Source organism: Trichosurus vulpecula, chromosome 3 (assembly GCF_011100635.1).
Source record: "Trichosurus vulpecula isolate mTriVul1 chromosome 3, mTriVul1.pri, whole genome shotgun sequence".
In the NCBI taxonomy this organism is placed as follows: Eukaryota; Metazoa; Chordata; class Mammalia; order Diprotodontia; family Phalangeridae; genus Trichosurus; species Trichosurus vulpecula.
In genome coordinates this window covers 402,338,676-402,355,062 of record NC_050575.1, presented here as the reverse complement: position 1 = coordinate 402,355,062, position 16,387 = coordinate 402,338,676, and the positions used below count along the sequence as shown (strand labels likewise).

At 40.4% G+C, this 16,387-nt stretch overlaps 1 protein-coding gene across 1 annotated transcript; it reads right to left on the bottom strand.

Annotated features, from left to right (window-relative positions):
- Positions 1 to 3,664: 3,664 nt before the first annotated feature.
- LOC118843707 (zinc finger protein 684-like) lies at positions 3,665 to 14,796 on the bottom strand. Its single transcript, XM_036751461.1, has 4 exons — positions 14,716 to 14,796; positions 6,920 to 7,046; positions 6,360 to 6,455; positions 3,665 to 4,140 (listed from the first exon to the last, which is right to left on the bottom strand). The coding sequence occupies exons 1-4, from the start codon at positions 14,746 to 14,748 to the stop codon at positions 3,791 to 3,793; spliced, it is 606 nt and encodes a 201-aa protein (XP_036607356.1). The 5' UTR covers positions 14,749 to 14,796; the 3' UTR covers positions 3,665 to 3,790.
- Positions 14,797 to 16,387: the final 1,591 nt, after the last annotated feature.

The following is a 16,387-nucleotide window of genomic DNA, read 5'->3' as shown; positions in this document are numbered from 1 at the left end:
TTTCTTCTGTCATTAACATGTCATGATATAATATAACATAAAGTGTCTATAGAATACCAAGATAAGAAAAGTCCCATTATTCGAGATAGTTTCTGGGTCAATTCATCTTGTCCTTGACGAAGGAATACTCTTGGTAGGCTTCATTTGGCCTTATAGTTGCTGATACAGGAAGGAGCATTTTGAGTTCACCCAGAGAGCAAAGCAAAGCATGTCTGTTATGCCAGAGCATGCAAAGCATTGTGGTAGGTTAAGCTCAGAGTGGGCCAAAAATATCTTTCTCCTAACTGGCCAATCCAGGTTTTAGGCCTTTCTCAGGCGATCAGCATTCAGAATGGTTTGGGGAGGAGTTCACAAGGGCCACATGTGGCTTGGAGGCCCTGATCTAAACCTTGCGGGATGTGATTAAGGATCTAAGACATTACAATAGTCTAGCTACACAGATTCAGAATTGGTCAAGTGATCTAACTCCAAAGAGTGGTAAGTAGTTGATGTCAATCAACTTTAAGTGAGGGGCGTCTAGGGGAATACCAGGTTCTGTCTCTGGTTGTTTCTGTTCAGGAATTTTATCTATGTCTTAGATGTATATAAGAATGACATATGTAATACACCAGACCCAGCTGGGTACCGCAGGTTGAAAATTAAGAGAGAAAGCATTGACAAAGCATCTTAATTAAGAAGAGAGCCTTGATTCATTCAACCTAGTGTAGTAGTCCCTCTGTTCTACTGTTCATCATACCAGTATGTGGTCAGAAACCTAAGAAAGGTTCTCCAACCTCTTATGTCCTATCATGTGGTTTTACACTCGGACAACCAGGAAGCAAGGTCAAGGTCCAAGATTTAGTTTGTTCAGCCCCTTAAATCTCAAGGGCAATTTCAATACCTCTGAGAAAAAACTAGCCTAATCTGCAGGGGCTAGAGTGATTTGAAGATGAGGAGAGGCTCAGTTGATTACTCTTATTAAGGGGAAGAGAATATGCATTTATTAAGCACCTATTATGTGCTTAGCTCTTTACAAATATCACATTTGATCTCATTACACTTTTCCCCCTAAATACTTACTGTCCACAACAAATTAATTGTAGTCTATTTGTCCCGTTCTCCAGTTCTGGAAAGTTCATTGGAGTTTTGGGAAGCTAAAGCACTGTTCTTTCCATTGTCTCCCCCTATTCCTTGGGCTACAGATTTTCAATAAAATCCACATGGTACAGTTCTTAACAGCCTTCTAAAAGGTATATAGACTCCCAAGCACTTCACTCAAAACAGTTCTTGGATTATACAATTAAGTCCCCAAATAAAAGGTTATGTCATTTCAACCAGTAATATTTTACAATATTTAGCACAGGTCACCACCTGCTTAGTATTTATAATGGCCTGTTTCAACCCAAGCAACTGAAAATAAAAATTGACTACGTCTATAAGTTAACCCTTTGCATTAAGAATCTGGTTCTTAAAGAACTAGAAAACATTCATAGCTGTCTTTAGTTGGTAAATAAGGACAGATAGATTTTCTTTGAGTTGGTGATTCAATTTTTCCAAGGTAATGAGAAAGAGGATACTACCCCTTTAAGTATCTTTATTCTCCATGTTGACACCCTTAAACATCTAATGAACTAATCCCCCCAAGTTGGTGGGAGCCCTAACCCTGTTCTATTAAGTGGCCTTGTGGTATGCAGCCAGAAGTACAATAACAGTATGGGTTTGGGGGATACAGATCTTCTATATGAAGGTAGCAAGGTGTCTTCCTCCTCTTCATTGCCCTTCTCCAATTTCAGCTATGAGGTTATTCCAATTAAATTCTCATTATGTTAAATGTTCTGAGCCAGGTCTCACTCAGGCAGGTCTAGTGACTCAAGTTTAGGATCTGAATGAAATGAGACACCAATGCACCATTATGTTTTACAAGAGGAAATTTAATTAACAATATCACGGGAATGGCATTTAACAAAGATTCAGCATTGTTTGGTCCCCTTCCTCTCCACATGGAGATCAGTCTGATCACTGTAGAGTCCTTGAAGGCTTGAGAACCCAACTCCTTTGTGCACTGGGCTTTTTATGCCTTACATCAGTGGTGTCAACTCATAAAAATGGAGACCACTAACCAATACATAAGGATCCCACAGGCTGCATACTGACTTAGAAAATGACATATTAATATGATCTATGTTTAACTGTATTTTGATTTTGTTAAATATTTCCCAATTACATTTTAATCTGGTTCACTTAGGAGTGTCCCAGATGGGCCACATGATTGACACCTCTGTCTTAGGTGACCAGGAAACTGTCATAACAGTTTGAGACATTGTCCCCTGGAGCAATTAAGTCTCGAGAAGTTTCTTGCCTTTTTAGAAGAAAAGGTAGCTTAGTATAAATGGCTTAGATGTTGCTCCTATCTTGGGCTCATTATGCCCCCACCCAAAGTTCACACCTATCTTGGAAATGGTATGTGTCTATGTTTCCCCAAGCTTGGGTACATTCATGGATATTCTTACTAGTACCTTATGTGCTTCAAAGACAAAATTGGTGCAGAAGGTTTTCCCACATTCATCATATTTATGTGGCTTCTCTGTGGCAAGAATTTTTGATGTCTGGATAGCTGTTTATTACTTATGAAAGTTTTCCCACCCATTACATTTATAGGGCTTCTTTCCAGTATGAATTCTTTGATGTTGAATTAGGTACATTTTAGTGCTGAGGCCTTTCCCACATTCACTACATTTATAGGGCTCCTCTCCTGTATGGATTCTTTGATGTCTGGATAGCTTCTGATTACTGATGAAAGCTTTCCCATATTCATTACATTTAAAAGGCTTCTCTCTAGTATGGATTCTTTGATGTTCAATTATGTAGCTATTACTGCTGAAAACTTTCCCACATTCATTACATTTAGAGGGTTGCTCTCCAGTACGACTTCTTTGATGTTGAATTAAGCACCTATTACTGCTGAAGACTTTCCCAAATTCATTGCATTTATATGGCTTCTCTCCAGTATGGATTCTTTGATGTTAAATTAAGTACCTATTACTGCTGAAGGCTTTCCCACATTCATTACATTTATAAGGCTCTTGTACAGTATGGATTCTTTGATGCTCAGTTTTGTAGCTATTACTGCTGAAAGCTTTCCCACATTCATTACATTTGTAGGGTTTCTCTCCAGTATGGGCTTTTTGATGTTTAATTAGATACCTATTACTGCTGAAGGCTTTCCCACATTTACTACATTCAAAGGACTTCTCACCTGTGTGAATCATCTTATGTTTTTCAAGGCTGCCTTTCTCCATGAAGGTTCTTCCACATTCATTACATTTACAATGTTTTTCTCCAGTATGAATTTTTTTATGTTTTCCTAAGTAATGTTTATTGTGGAAGGCTTTGCTACAAACATTGCATTCACAGGGCTTCTTTCCAGAATGAATTATCTTATGTATTTCAAGATGCTGCTTAGAGTTGAAGCCTTTCCCACATTCGTTACATAAATATAGTTTCTTTCCATTGTGAATTTTTTTACATTTCTCTCCACTGTGAATTCTCTGATGTTTCAAGAGGTTTCCCTTTTGGCTGAATGATTTTCCACATTCATTACATTCAAATGGTTTTTCTCCAGTGTGAATTCTCTTATGTTTGTAGAGGTTCCCCTTTTGGCTGAAGGATTTTTCACATTCATTACACTCAAATGGTTTTTCTCTAGTGTGAATTCTTTGATGTTGAGATAAGATTTGATTACTGTTAAAAGTTTTTCCACATTCATTATATTTAAATGGCTTCTTCCCAGTATGACTTATTTGATGTGCAGTTAGGTTTTGTTTACTGCTGAAGTTTCTTCCACATTCAGTATATTCAAATGGTTTCTCCTCAGTATGAATTCTTCGATGTACAGGATGGCATCAATTGATACTGAAGGCTCTGCCAAATTCATTATGTTTAGTTTTCCTTGAGTATATATTCCATGGTAATGAATAAAGTTTGAGTGGTTAGTAAAGGGTTTCTTGCCTTTATTATAAAGTTTCTCACCCATATCACTTCCATTATATTCACTTAAGTCTGAAAAGTGTTTGAAGTTGGCTTCAGGAACTTGATGCTGTGCAGCAAGGACTGACTTCTTACTGTCCTTTTGTCCAACTGTATTACATTTCTGAGGAAATTCTGGAGAGGGGGAAAAACCATCAACAAAGGAGAGTGACTATCAATCAGAAACAGGTAGAAAACCCCTCAACATTTTTAAAGTAGAAACTGAAGCCCAAGTTAAGTACAGAGAGAGGAGCAGGATACTTAACAGCCCAGGACTTCATAAATAGCTGAATTATCAGAATGAACCAATAAATTAATTCTGAAAAAATAAACACTGTTAAATCTGAACTCAGTCTTGGCAAACTAACCTTAAATTTAGTTGCTTATTATCAAACAGATGGCTAGAGTATTAGAAAAGAAAGTGATTATCCCTAAGATCCAGCATTGATTTAATAAAAGCAGATCATATAAAACAAAGTTCATCATTAATAAGATTTATGAATAGGGATACGAGGATGGGAAGAGCATTTAGATGCATGTGATAAAACCTTTCAAGCTGTCTTTGTGGATAAGATGAAGAAATGTGCACTGAGTTCATGGCCAGTTAAAAAACCTTATGAAAAAACAGTCTGGAATAAAGGATTTTGTCCATCTGGATCATATTCTCTATATGCTAGTTTCATGCCTTAAGGATTGTCCTTGGCCTTGTTTCATTCAACAATTTTGGTAACACCCTGGATGAAATCACAGAAAGCACTCTTTCATCTTTTGATGATGACACAAAGGTACATAAGAATACCTGTTAGATACAAACTGAATAAAGACATTTTTAAAATATCTCAGTAGGCTGGAAGGATGGGCCAAAACAAACTTTGAAATTTAACAAAGATAAATGTGAAGTCCTGCATACAGCGTTCAAATATTAATTATTCAGGTACAGAAGATTTGGTTTGGCAGCAGATCATGTTAGGCAGTTGGTTAGTTTGTTGTGAGAGTCAAACGAGAGAAGGCACTTTTCAGGTCTTAAAGTGCCATATAAATATGACGTCTTATTATTTCACAGAGGCATAATATAGTAGTAATGAGGAATTTCAACCCTCTGTACTTCTGCTGGTGTTCTCTGCCAAAAGCAGAGCAGCTAAGCTGGGGGAGGGGGGTGGGGGATGGCGGGGATGGGGAGCAGGAGTGCTAGACTGATGTGCAAAGTCACTCACTTGTGCAATCAGTCTGAGTGACCCCAAGTTTAAAAACCTTGCTTAGACTTTGGGTAACGCACAACCAACCTGCAGGGGATGGTGGTGCAGAAAGTACCCTTAGGCATATGCACTTATCCCATCTTCCTATGGTACTGTAAGGGGAAGGAGCAGAGTGGAAGCAGCTTTAATCCCCTCTTCTCACAGAAAATGTGCACCAATCAGGGCTGTATAACCCTATATGGTAGTTGTTTACTCCTGTCTATAAAAAGCAGTATGTAGGCAGTTTGAATCCAGCAGGTGCACCCAACAGCAGTTACCTTGGTGTGCTAATAAACTCCTTTGTCTTATATTCTGAGTTTGCCTTGTTGACCAGGGCAAGGCCACAACCAAGATTTCCTTTAATACTGAGGTGCAAAAAGTCTAGCTTTGAGTCCCTGGAATTACTGGCCAAGGGATCAAGGGTAAGTCAAAATCTCAGTGAGTCTCACTCAGGCTCTTCATCTATAAACAGCATGATATGGTTTTCACTCCCTACCTCATAGGTTGGAAACACATTTTGTAAATCATAAAGTGTTATAGGTATATAAGCTATGGGTAGTAGCTTATACATGCGAAGCCATCAACTATAGAACAGGAATGGAAGGCAGATTGTAGAATTTCAAGAAGGGAATGAAACCAGAGGAAATGGAGGAAGAGGATGTAGATCGCATGTTTATGAGGTTTAGAAGTGAATGGAGATGAGATGGAAGGCAGATAAACCACTGAGACAAGCAAAGGTTTGTTCTTCTAAATATGAGTCAGACATTTCTACATCTAAAAGCAGAAGGAAAAAAAGCCTTAGAAAAAGGGAGGACTGTGGCTGCAAGAAGACTAAAAAATAAGAAGAAAGGATATAGAATAGGTACAAGAATTAGCATCAGAAAAAGCCCAAGCACCTGTTTCTCTAAGGTTGGAGGGAAATGTGATCTTTCAGGGGGAAGATGAGGAAGTAGCTCAGGAGGGAGGGTCAGAAACATCTCCCAGTGGCCCGGGGCCCTTTAAGGAGAAGTGCCACTCCAACATTTCAAGGTGAGGCTCCTTACTAGAGTGATGGGCTGGGGTAATTCACTGGGGTGAATTGTCTAACAGAACCTAAGCTGCCTTGAAGGGTGTGCTCACCTAGGTAAGGGCTTCTTGGAATTTCTCTCTTGGGCAGTCTTGGTGCTTCTCTTTTTTCCAACTTGGAAAGGATGTCTCCTTTGGAAACTGGAAGCCCTGCTCATGAGAAAAGTAATTGAAAAAATCACTGAGAATGGAAAGACACCTCAGAATTTAATCTTGGCCATTTTCTCTTTGGGGAATTAGAAAGCATACTAGAAAGGACCTCTGAAGGATACTCTGTATTGTATTCTGTGGACAAGTGTCAGGGTTTGAATTGGACTGAAAAAAATTATTTCATTTTAACACACTTTCTACTATGAAGGTGGAAACTTTTCATGTCTTCAAGTAGTTATACTAGGACTTTAGTGCAGGATTTTGGCTCTGGAGGAATATGTAGTAGGAAGAAACAACACCAAAGGATTTAGGGCTCTTTCTACATTATAGGCATGGATGGGAATATGTCTTCACATGAAATTAAAACTCCATGAAACATTTCAGCCATCCCAGAACCTGTAAAAAGTGAGAATGCCAAGAAATCCCAATGGCCAGATGATCAAGGAGAGAAAAGCCGTCCTTACCCAGGAAGATAAAATTCTCGTAGTTCTCCAGCATCACATCCCTGAACAAGTCGTTCTGAGCTGGATCCAGCAGCCTCCACTCCTCCCGGGTGAAATCCACAGCCACATCTTGAAATGTCAGTATTGTCTGAAATATCAACAAGCATTCCTTCTCACAAAGGGACCATTCCTCATATGGAACATGAATCAATGAAAAAGCATTTGTTAAGGGCTTATTATGTGCCAAGCACTATGCTAAGTGCTAGGGATACAAAAACAAAAGCAAAGATAAGTCCCTCCCTTCAAGAAGCTTAAATTCTAATAGCAGAAGACAACATATGCAGGGGAGAGATGGTCACAGAGGTTTGGAGAGTTGCAGGAATGGTAAGTGGAGCCACAGGGGAATAGGCTGATGTGTCCATCCCATGAGCACTGACAGAAGGATTTTATTACAGTCCAAGAACTGGCAAGCAGGCAGGGAGGGAAGCAGGCCTGTGTGGCTAGTGGCAGCAAGGCCACTAGCAAGATGATGGCCAGAGAGTGAAATGAGATCTTCTAGCCCAGCTGAGATGTAGGAGACTAAATATACTAATGATGATAGTGGAGGTCTCTGGGGATTAGGGGTTAAGTTTTCCATGGCAGTTTCTGGTCAAGCTGCTCTCACAGAGCTGGTCAGAAAGTTAGGAGACATGAAGTTGGTATTACGAGGAGGGAATGATTCTCAAGGGTTTGGAGCACTCCATGTCAAGGATTTCTTGAGGATCTACTTACCATGTTCCTCCTTTACACTTGCTATACTGTAAACAACTTTATTACTCAAAGTCAGCCTTACAAATCAGTTCTCACACTCAGACTCAAGTTAAATGTGCCCTTCACGCTTCAAAATCACACTTCTTTCTAGAGACATCAATCACCCTTCATTACTGATCCGCCCATTTGGGGCATTATTAGTCAGAAGCAGGCCACAAATGGAATATAAAAATACAAAGCTTCTTCCCTGATGCAATCTTTACTCAATAAGAAACTACTCTCTCACAAGCTGCTGCTTCTTTCATTCCAAATACATCCTCCTCCTGTGGAAGATAGACCTTGGACATGCTCTCCTTTCTCCAAGTGACCTCATCAGTTCACCTGAGTTTCATTACCATCACAAAGCTGAAGATTCCCATGATCTATAGATCCAGCCCAGGTCTCCTCTCCTCAGCTCCAGTCTTGCAACATCAACTGCTTATTGGACTTTTCAAACAGGATGCCTTATTTGCATCTCAAACTGAACACATCCAAAACAAAATTCATTATTATCTTCCCCAAACTCAACCCTCTTCTATACTTGTTGATTTCTATTCAAGGCACCACACAGATATGGCCAGAGGGCTCAGGCAATAGAGCATCAGGCCTGGAGTCAAGAAGATCTGAATCCAATATGACCTCAGACACTTACTGGTTGTGGTCAAGACACTTCACCTCCACCTGCCTCAGTTTTCTCAACTGAAAAATGAGGCTAAAAGAACCTACTTCCTAGGGCTATTGTACAATAATATTTGTAAGGTGTTTAGCACCATGCCTGTTGAGGAGTAGGCACTTAGTAAATTCTTGTTTCCTCTCCATCCCCCCAATAACTCTGACCTGTAATCTCAGTGTTATCCTAGGCTCTTAGACTCCTCATCACTTATTCTGCATAGCCAAACAATTGTCAAATCTCATTTCTATCTCTATAGCATCTCTCCCTTCTACTCACACACACAGCTACGCTAATGGAGGCCTTCATGGTCTCTAACCTGCACAATTACCATACCCTCTTAATTATTCTGTTAGACATCTGCAGTGCTTCTCAACCTCCTTCTCCCCATACCCCATGGTCTGACCACAGTGGTCTTCTGACTGTTCCTCAAACATGAAATTCTTATCTTCTGTTTCTTTGTGTGGCACTGGCTAGTCCTCACACCTGGAAGGCCTTTCCTAATCTCCCTGGCTGCAAGGGCCTTCCTCTGATGTTATCACTTGTATCTGCTTTGTCCATATCAATGTGTGTTGTCTTTACCTTGAAGGTACAGCATGGTTTACTTCTGTGTTTGCATCCCCAGGACATACACAGCATAGTCTCTGGCACATAGAAAGGCTTCATAAATCACACATTCACAGCATCTGACAGTTGGAAGGGTCCTCAGCAGCCATCTAATCCAACCTACACAAGAAAGAAATCTCCACTATAACCTTCATGACAAATGACCATCCAAACCTACAGTTGTTGATTGAGTGATGCCTAGCCACTTTCTTTTCTAGTCATTCTTTTTTTAAAATGACATTTTTTTTGCTAGTTTTTGCAAATGAGAACAAGTCAAGATATCACTTGCGAAGTCATTGTTCCCCTTTGAAAACAAAGCACAAACAACTCAATAACTCAAATGAGGCTTCTTTGACTTTATGCTTCAGATCCACCATATGCCTCATCACTATCCTTTGGGCACCTACAATTTCTTTGAAGAGCCTAGTGTCAGCCAACTGACAATAATAAAAATATATATTACTGTGTCAGAAACAGCTTGGGCTCCATTATTAAGTATTTATAAGTTCCCACTTATTTGGTGCTAGATGCTGTACCAGGTGCTAGGGATATAAAGACAAAAATGTAATAGTGCCTGTCCTCAAGGAGTTTATATTCTATCAGAAGAAATAGTATGTGCATCTATAAGAACATACAACAAATATACAAGGTAATTTCAGGGGGGGAAACCCTAATAGTTAAAAGGATAAAGACTATTCCCATGTAGAAGATGGCATTTAAATTGGGTTCTGAAGTAAAATATATTCCAATAAGCATAAAGAGAGAGTACATTCCAGACAGGGGGGACAGCCAGTTTGTACCAAAGTATCAAGATAAAGGATGGATTCACAGCAAGGGTTATGTAATTTCCAAAATGTAATCAAGCACATTCTCTTCCACCTATTCAGTTCTGGGTTTGGTTCATTGTCCATTTATAGAATAGAACCTGTCTTAGATATATGTACTGGTAGACTGCCCAGCCAAACAGATGTCATACTCCCAATGATAGGCATCTATTATCCATGTGATTTTCCATATATGAATAGGGAGGCCAATCTCCTGAGTGGCAGTGAATCACTAAGAAGGATGTGTGCAGTGTTCTTGGATTTGATGCAATCAGCACATTATCAACTACACAAACATGAACCATCTGGAGAAAGCCCCTCTTCCATTCAACTCTACAGAGGCCATCTCCCATGACCACAGGGAATACCCTTGGATCTCTATTTTATGGCTACATTGATATCAATAATCAGGTAAAAGGGTAGATAGAGACTAGACCTATGGTTTCAATGTAACAGGGAAATGCCCTCTGCCAATGTCAGGCAGTGTTTTCTCCACACTTATAATTTTAGAATTGCCTAGAGCACTGAGGAGTTGAATGACATGTCCAGGGTCACACAGCCTATGTTGGTCAGATTTGGGACTTGAATCTGGGTCTATCTAGTTCTGGGGCCGGCTCCCTATGTATGAGGACTGGTCAAGTTCATTTTCTCTTTCTCTATGCCTATCAAGGATTCTTATGTGATCATAGCATATGCATGATCACATGCTTGTCGAGAGATAGCATGCTGGAAGAAAACTCTGAAGGATGCATTTAGCTCTACCAAAATTGCACTGTCATTATTACTACTGTTTCAAAGTCAACAAAACATAAGCAAGGCAGTTTGCAGTCTCTATTTTCAACAATTGTACAACTGTAGAGACATGGACTGAGGTCATAAATCAGTCCCTTAGACTTTTGAATCAGCATTGTCTCCATTACAGAGTTATTTGTGTTTTGTTTGTACTTTGTATGCAGTCTGACAGCATGCTATTATTTCGATTACATCTCAGGGCTTTAATGGAAGATCTAGAAGATAAAACTCTGTATCTGAGATTTGGAGATTTGATTTTATATGAATATTAGCCTTCACTACAGACACACCCAAGAATGTATTGCAGCTAGGTGTCTACATGCTCTAACTTGCGGTGGGTGGGAAACCAAACAAGTGCCATGTGTTGCTCCTGGTCCACTCCATAAATATGTGTGAATATATGCTTGTATGTTGTATGAATGTATGAATGTGAATTTGTGAGGGTATGAGTGTGAATGTGTGTGTGTCTCTTTTTTTGACTTGCAGGCCTTCGGAGGCCTGTTACAAGCACCTAGACTTTCTAGGGCTCACAGGGTAGGTATTGATTAAATGTCAATTGACAATTTCATTCTACACCTTCCCCCTTCCATTAATACAGACTAATTTCTTGTTAGGTAAAATCAACCCACAAATCTTTCTGGCCTGCATCACTATTCATCAAACACATCTGATACAAGTACTCTTCTTGCCTTCACTTATAGCATCATTTTTATTTCTTCCTATGGCACATTGGGGATGGATGTGCAGCCACCAAAAGTGAAATATTTTTATGGGAATGATGGGGTGCTTGGGTGCTTGTGCTTGGACCCCACTTCCAAGATCACATTTCTCCCTAGCCTCAAAAACACTGTCCCTGACAGTTTTCTTCCCAGCCCAAGGACACTATGCCTAGCAATAACTCACAAGTGGGCCCCAGTGAGGCAAACTATCTCTCCCTGTTACAAGAACAAGCTGACCTCTGTCGAATTTCCCTTGTGTGAACAGGACTGTCTTGTACCAGCAGAACTATCATGTACTGATTTCCACTGTTACTGTATACAATTCAGAGGTCAAACTATAGATATCAACTCCCAAAGCTATCTTGTTATAGACATAACAGACCAAAAATATACCCCTTAGAAAACCCCCCTTGGTTTCCAGTAGTGAATGACGCCTGTGATCAAGGTTGTATGTTATCACCTAATTAGCGTACTTCCTGCATAATCCACTATTTTCCTATATAAGCTTTAGCATCATTCTTGTTAGGTTACAATTTCCTTAAGGAGCTCAACCTGCCATATTAGAGTTACAATAAACCTTTGCCAACCTGACTTAAAGAATGCTTGAGTCTGTGAATTCATTCCAGACAACTCTTTCCTGTACTTTGGTCTTCGAAGGGTCCCTGAACCCTCCAAAATGGCATCAGAAACAATGACAACTTTATTCCACTGTTCTCCCATTTGTTGTTCTCCTTCCAACTTAACCCATTGCCTCCAGCAGCTGGCTATGGTACCGAAATGGCCGGAGATGGCCGAATGCCACGGAGAGTGAAAAGAAAAACACAAAACATGGGCCAGGGGGAAGAGTAAAGTACAGCTCTGTTTATTTAACTGAGGGACAGGGCTTATATACCTTTTAGGCAAGCAGAATCAACAAATCCAAGAGCGAGGCATCTGCACAATGCATGACTTCTTCCTGCTTTTGTTCCCCTTTTGCCTAAACAATATTGTGTTAATAGCCCACAGGTGGTATTTAGCAGTCTGTGGGGGTTTTTGAAAGAGCATGTGTGTACTGAGGAGGCTTGAAGAGCCTTCATCCTGAACAGCAAGGGTATGCTGAGAGAGGGATGGAGCGAGTTATCAGCCCAAGGGCAAGAGCAGGCCTCTGGCCTGTATCTTATCCCAGAATGGACTTTCTCAGAGCTGGCCCTCTACAACCCATGACATGGGTGTTTTTTGCATTTGTGAAAACACACATTTCACATCTCATTAAGATGGCAGTGTGAATAGGTACAGGAGAACCCAGCCGACAATGCCAACAATGACCTAAAAAAGGCATGAAACTAAAAATATGTCAAGAGATGCATACATAGAAACATCAGTAAGGTCTTTCATCTAGCCCAGCATGGCACAAAAAGGCATCTAAAAAGCTACAGGGCTGGAAGAAAGGTCCTGTCAGAAGAAAGCAAGCATGGGCTCAGTTGAAGAGGCCAGAAGATAATGGCAGATCATTACCAAAATAGCCCCAGGATGAAAAGAAGACAATGGCAGTGCCCTCACTGGTGATACCAAATCCAGCTTTCTGACTGGGGTAGTGAAGCCTTCCAGCACTCTGAACTCTAGGAGAGGTGAAAACTGGCAGCAAGCCAGTAATTAAGGTCAAGACCAAAGAAGGCCTGACTACCTCATAGACAAATGTGGAAGAAAAACACAACCTGACCCTGATGCAGAATCCTGAATCAGAAGCTAAAGCTGGAGAAATGAGAAAACAGAAAAAGACACTGAAAACGATGAACAAGTATTATGGATCAAGAGATGCCCAAAAGAAAGACCCAGAAAAAGAAAGTAGCTCTAGGACAAGGTCAAGCAGAGTCTTGTGGGGAAAATGACTTGGTCACAAGGAATATAATACTACCTGGAGGAAATAAAGCAAGAGATTAAAAAAAGAAGAATTTCATTTAAAAAAATAAGGAAGGAATGGAAAGAAAATAAGTAGCTTAGAACAGGAGTAAAACTTCATCCATGTAGCAGACTCCTTGAAAACAGAGTAGAACAAATAGAACTCAATGATTCCATGAAACAGTAAGAAATGTGAAAACACATTCCAAATATTAAAATAATGAAAGAATATATAAGGGACTGGTGGCCACTATTATGAAAGAGAGAAATTTTTCGAAAAAATAAATCAAAAGGCAGAAGTTTTAATTTTTGCCTTACAAACAAGAATAACTTGCCCTATAAGACTGAATCTAATATTATAGGGAAAAATTAATATTTACTGAATAGAGGAATTTCAATCATCGAAACACGAAAAGGTCAAAGTGAGTAGAAACTCTGAATTACAAACACAGGAGTCGAGACACAGAAGTATAACAACATTTGCTCAATGATGATGAAGGGCTTACATTCCATTCTAATATGAGAAGAAGAGACGAGTGACTGACTGAACCGCTAGGGTCACAGGAGGATTGGGATGGTTTGTTTTGTGTTGATGGTCTTACAAGAGGAAAGGAATTAAAAAGGAATGAAAAAATATACCAGGGAAGAAATGAGAGAGAAAAGGTACCTCTGTATGTCTTATCATTAGGGTGTATGAGGAGAGGAGGGAGGAGGCACAGGCATCTCATCACTCTTATCTGAACCAGTCAAAGGAAGGTTGAACACACATTCACAGAGTTTGGATTACTAATACATTAAATTCAAAAGGGAAATCGGCAACCATGGGGTTACTGGTTGGAGTATTTTCTGAGCTCTCTTTCCTTCCTTATTTTGGCAGGGGCTTTACATACATTAAACTTCTATAGGAAATGGTGTCAGTTCGTGTTGCAGTCCTTTCCTTTATCCATGACCCATTTTTAGCAACTATAGGGTGAACTACATTCAATGACTCAAAAACTTGTTGAATTAATAATTTTAAAATTAACTGTCTCCAAAATATCATTGAAGCTTCTCAAACTAGTATTAACACCAGGTTCGATAACCTCTACAGTGACCAAGGAAATGTTACTGTCTCTTTAAGAGGATTTTGGAATTTTTGGTTAAGGTGAAAGGTCACAGAATAGCCCAGCTCTTTCACAAAATGTTCAGTCAAGGTACAAAAAAAAAAATTCAGCAGAAGGCACAATGACAAAGAAAACCAGAGAAATGTCAATAGGTTCCTGGATCTTGTCCAGGCCCGAACAAAAGACTGACAGGAGCCTCTGGACACTCTAAGCAGGACACCCTAAACATAGGGAAACAGAAGCCACAGTGTCATCCAGGCAGCAGGAGCCGAGGCAAGGGTGGAGAATCTTTTGTAGGGAAGAGATGACAGAAAGATCTCTGGATACAACTTGGCAGAGTGAAGTCGGTGAAGCCAAGGGAGAGAAAACTGTTCACCCCTCTAGGAATGAGTTGGCATTTTAGGAGAAAGAGGAGGTTAGGGTTAGGATTTCTCACCTGGTAACCGCCTTGCAGGTGCTTAGTAGCCATGTTTTCCTCCACCTTGATTCTCCCCCTTCTTGGACAAGACCAGAATTTCACAAGCCAGAACTGGAGGAGGAAAAAGAAGGTAAATGGGAGGCCAGTCCTTCCTCAAAGCTCCTCCTTAACTCACTAGGATGGCATTACTGGTGTACAATCGAGTTCACTGTTACATTACAGAAGAAATCAAACCCACATAAGAAGTCTCATCTTTTTGAAGAAACAAAGTGAAGGGTCATGAAATTTTGTTCCTAAGACACTGACTCTTTCCTACTCCTAAGGGGATTTAGGAGACATGGGCTGAAACAAAATAATTTTTTCCTATATTCTTCATAATACTCAATAGTCAACTCAAGTTGTTAATTGTTAGGGGTCCCTGACCAGCAAGGGTCCCTATCTCAGTACGCAATGATGAGGCGGGAGTCAGGGAAGATGCAACTCCGATTTATTGGCAGACATTATCCAGTTTTATAGGGTTTTGCACTACATGAGCAGAAGCAGGTGTTCAAGGGGTAAGGGGATGACAGCATGGGAAGATCGATATCGGGTGGGAAGAATCTGGATTGTAGTAAACTATGATTCCTACAAGCGCATGGGAAAAACTAGGGCTGTAGTAAGGTAGTTTCCATGGGAGTATGGGAACAAAGGGGGGTGCTGTCCTACAGTATCTATGGAGGCATGGGAAGGCTCAGGCATGTAGACAGCTGATATCAGAGCTGTATGAGCTACGTGAGGCACGGGGCAGGATGCCCTTGTAAAGTATCAAAGATGTTCCAGTAAGTAAAGCATCAAAGCTTTGTTGTGTTGGGCACTGGTTCGAGATCATTAGGTAGTGGCCAGCTGTGTTCCTCCTATTGGGCTTGTGAGTCCCTGGTGAATGGACTCTGCCTGCATGAGAAAGGATGGCTACCAGAGCGGGAGGGGGGCTGTTAGGGGGGGCTGTTAGGGACAGAAGTCCTTCCTCCAGGCACCTACCATTCCAACTCCTACTAAGCCTATCTGGTTTTACCCAGGAAACAGGCCAAGTGCTAGGGTCCGAGCAGCCCTGGGGTTGGCACCAATTCCCTACAGTTAATGACTCGATTATCCCTACATTTAATTAAGAAATGTATTTCCATTTCCCTCTCCTTACCTGACAGGATATATGAGAAATCAATTTACTTAAGTCTTTGGATAAAGCTTTTTTTAAAAAAATTAATATATTTTAACATTTTCCATATTTCTCAATTTAATCCTCCCTTCTCCCTTTCTGAGTCATCCCTCATAACAAAAAAAGAAGTGGGGGAGAAATGAACAAAACTAACCATCCAAAAAGTCTGACAAGATATGAGGTGTCTTCTGAGGATGGATCGACTGCAGACACTCATCTCACAGCTTGTTGGGAAGCTGACCACCTTCTTACACCCTCAGCTTAAGGTGATCTCATTACTCTTTACAGATAGGCAATAGCACCTTGCTAGAAACAAAGATGGGTAGGATGTCCAAGATCATTGGGAAGAACTTGAACCAAGAGACAAAGAAGAAATCTTGGTGCTTATAGGATACAAAGTCAGCAGGAAAGTGACTCCTTATAAGTTATAGAGACTGGGTCACTTGTCCATTTGCAGAATAGTCCCACACACTGGCCTGTGAATGCCACTTACTGCCT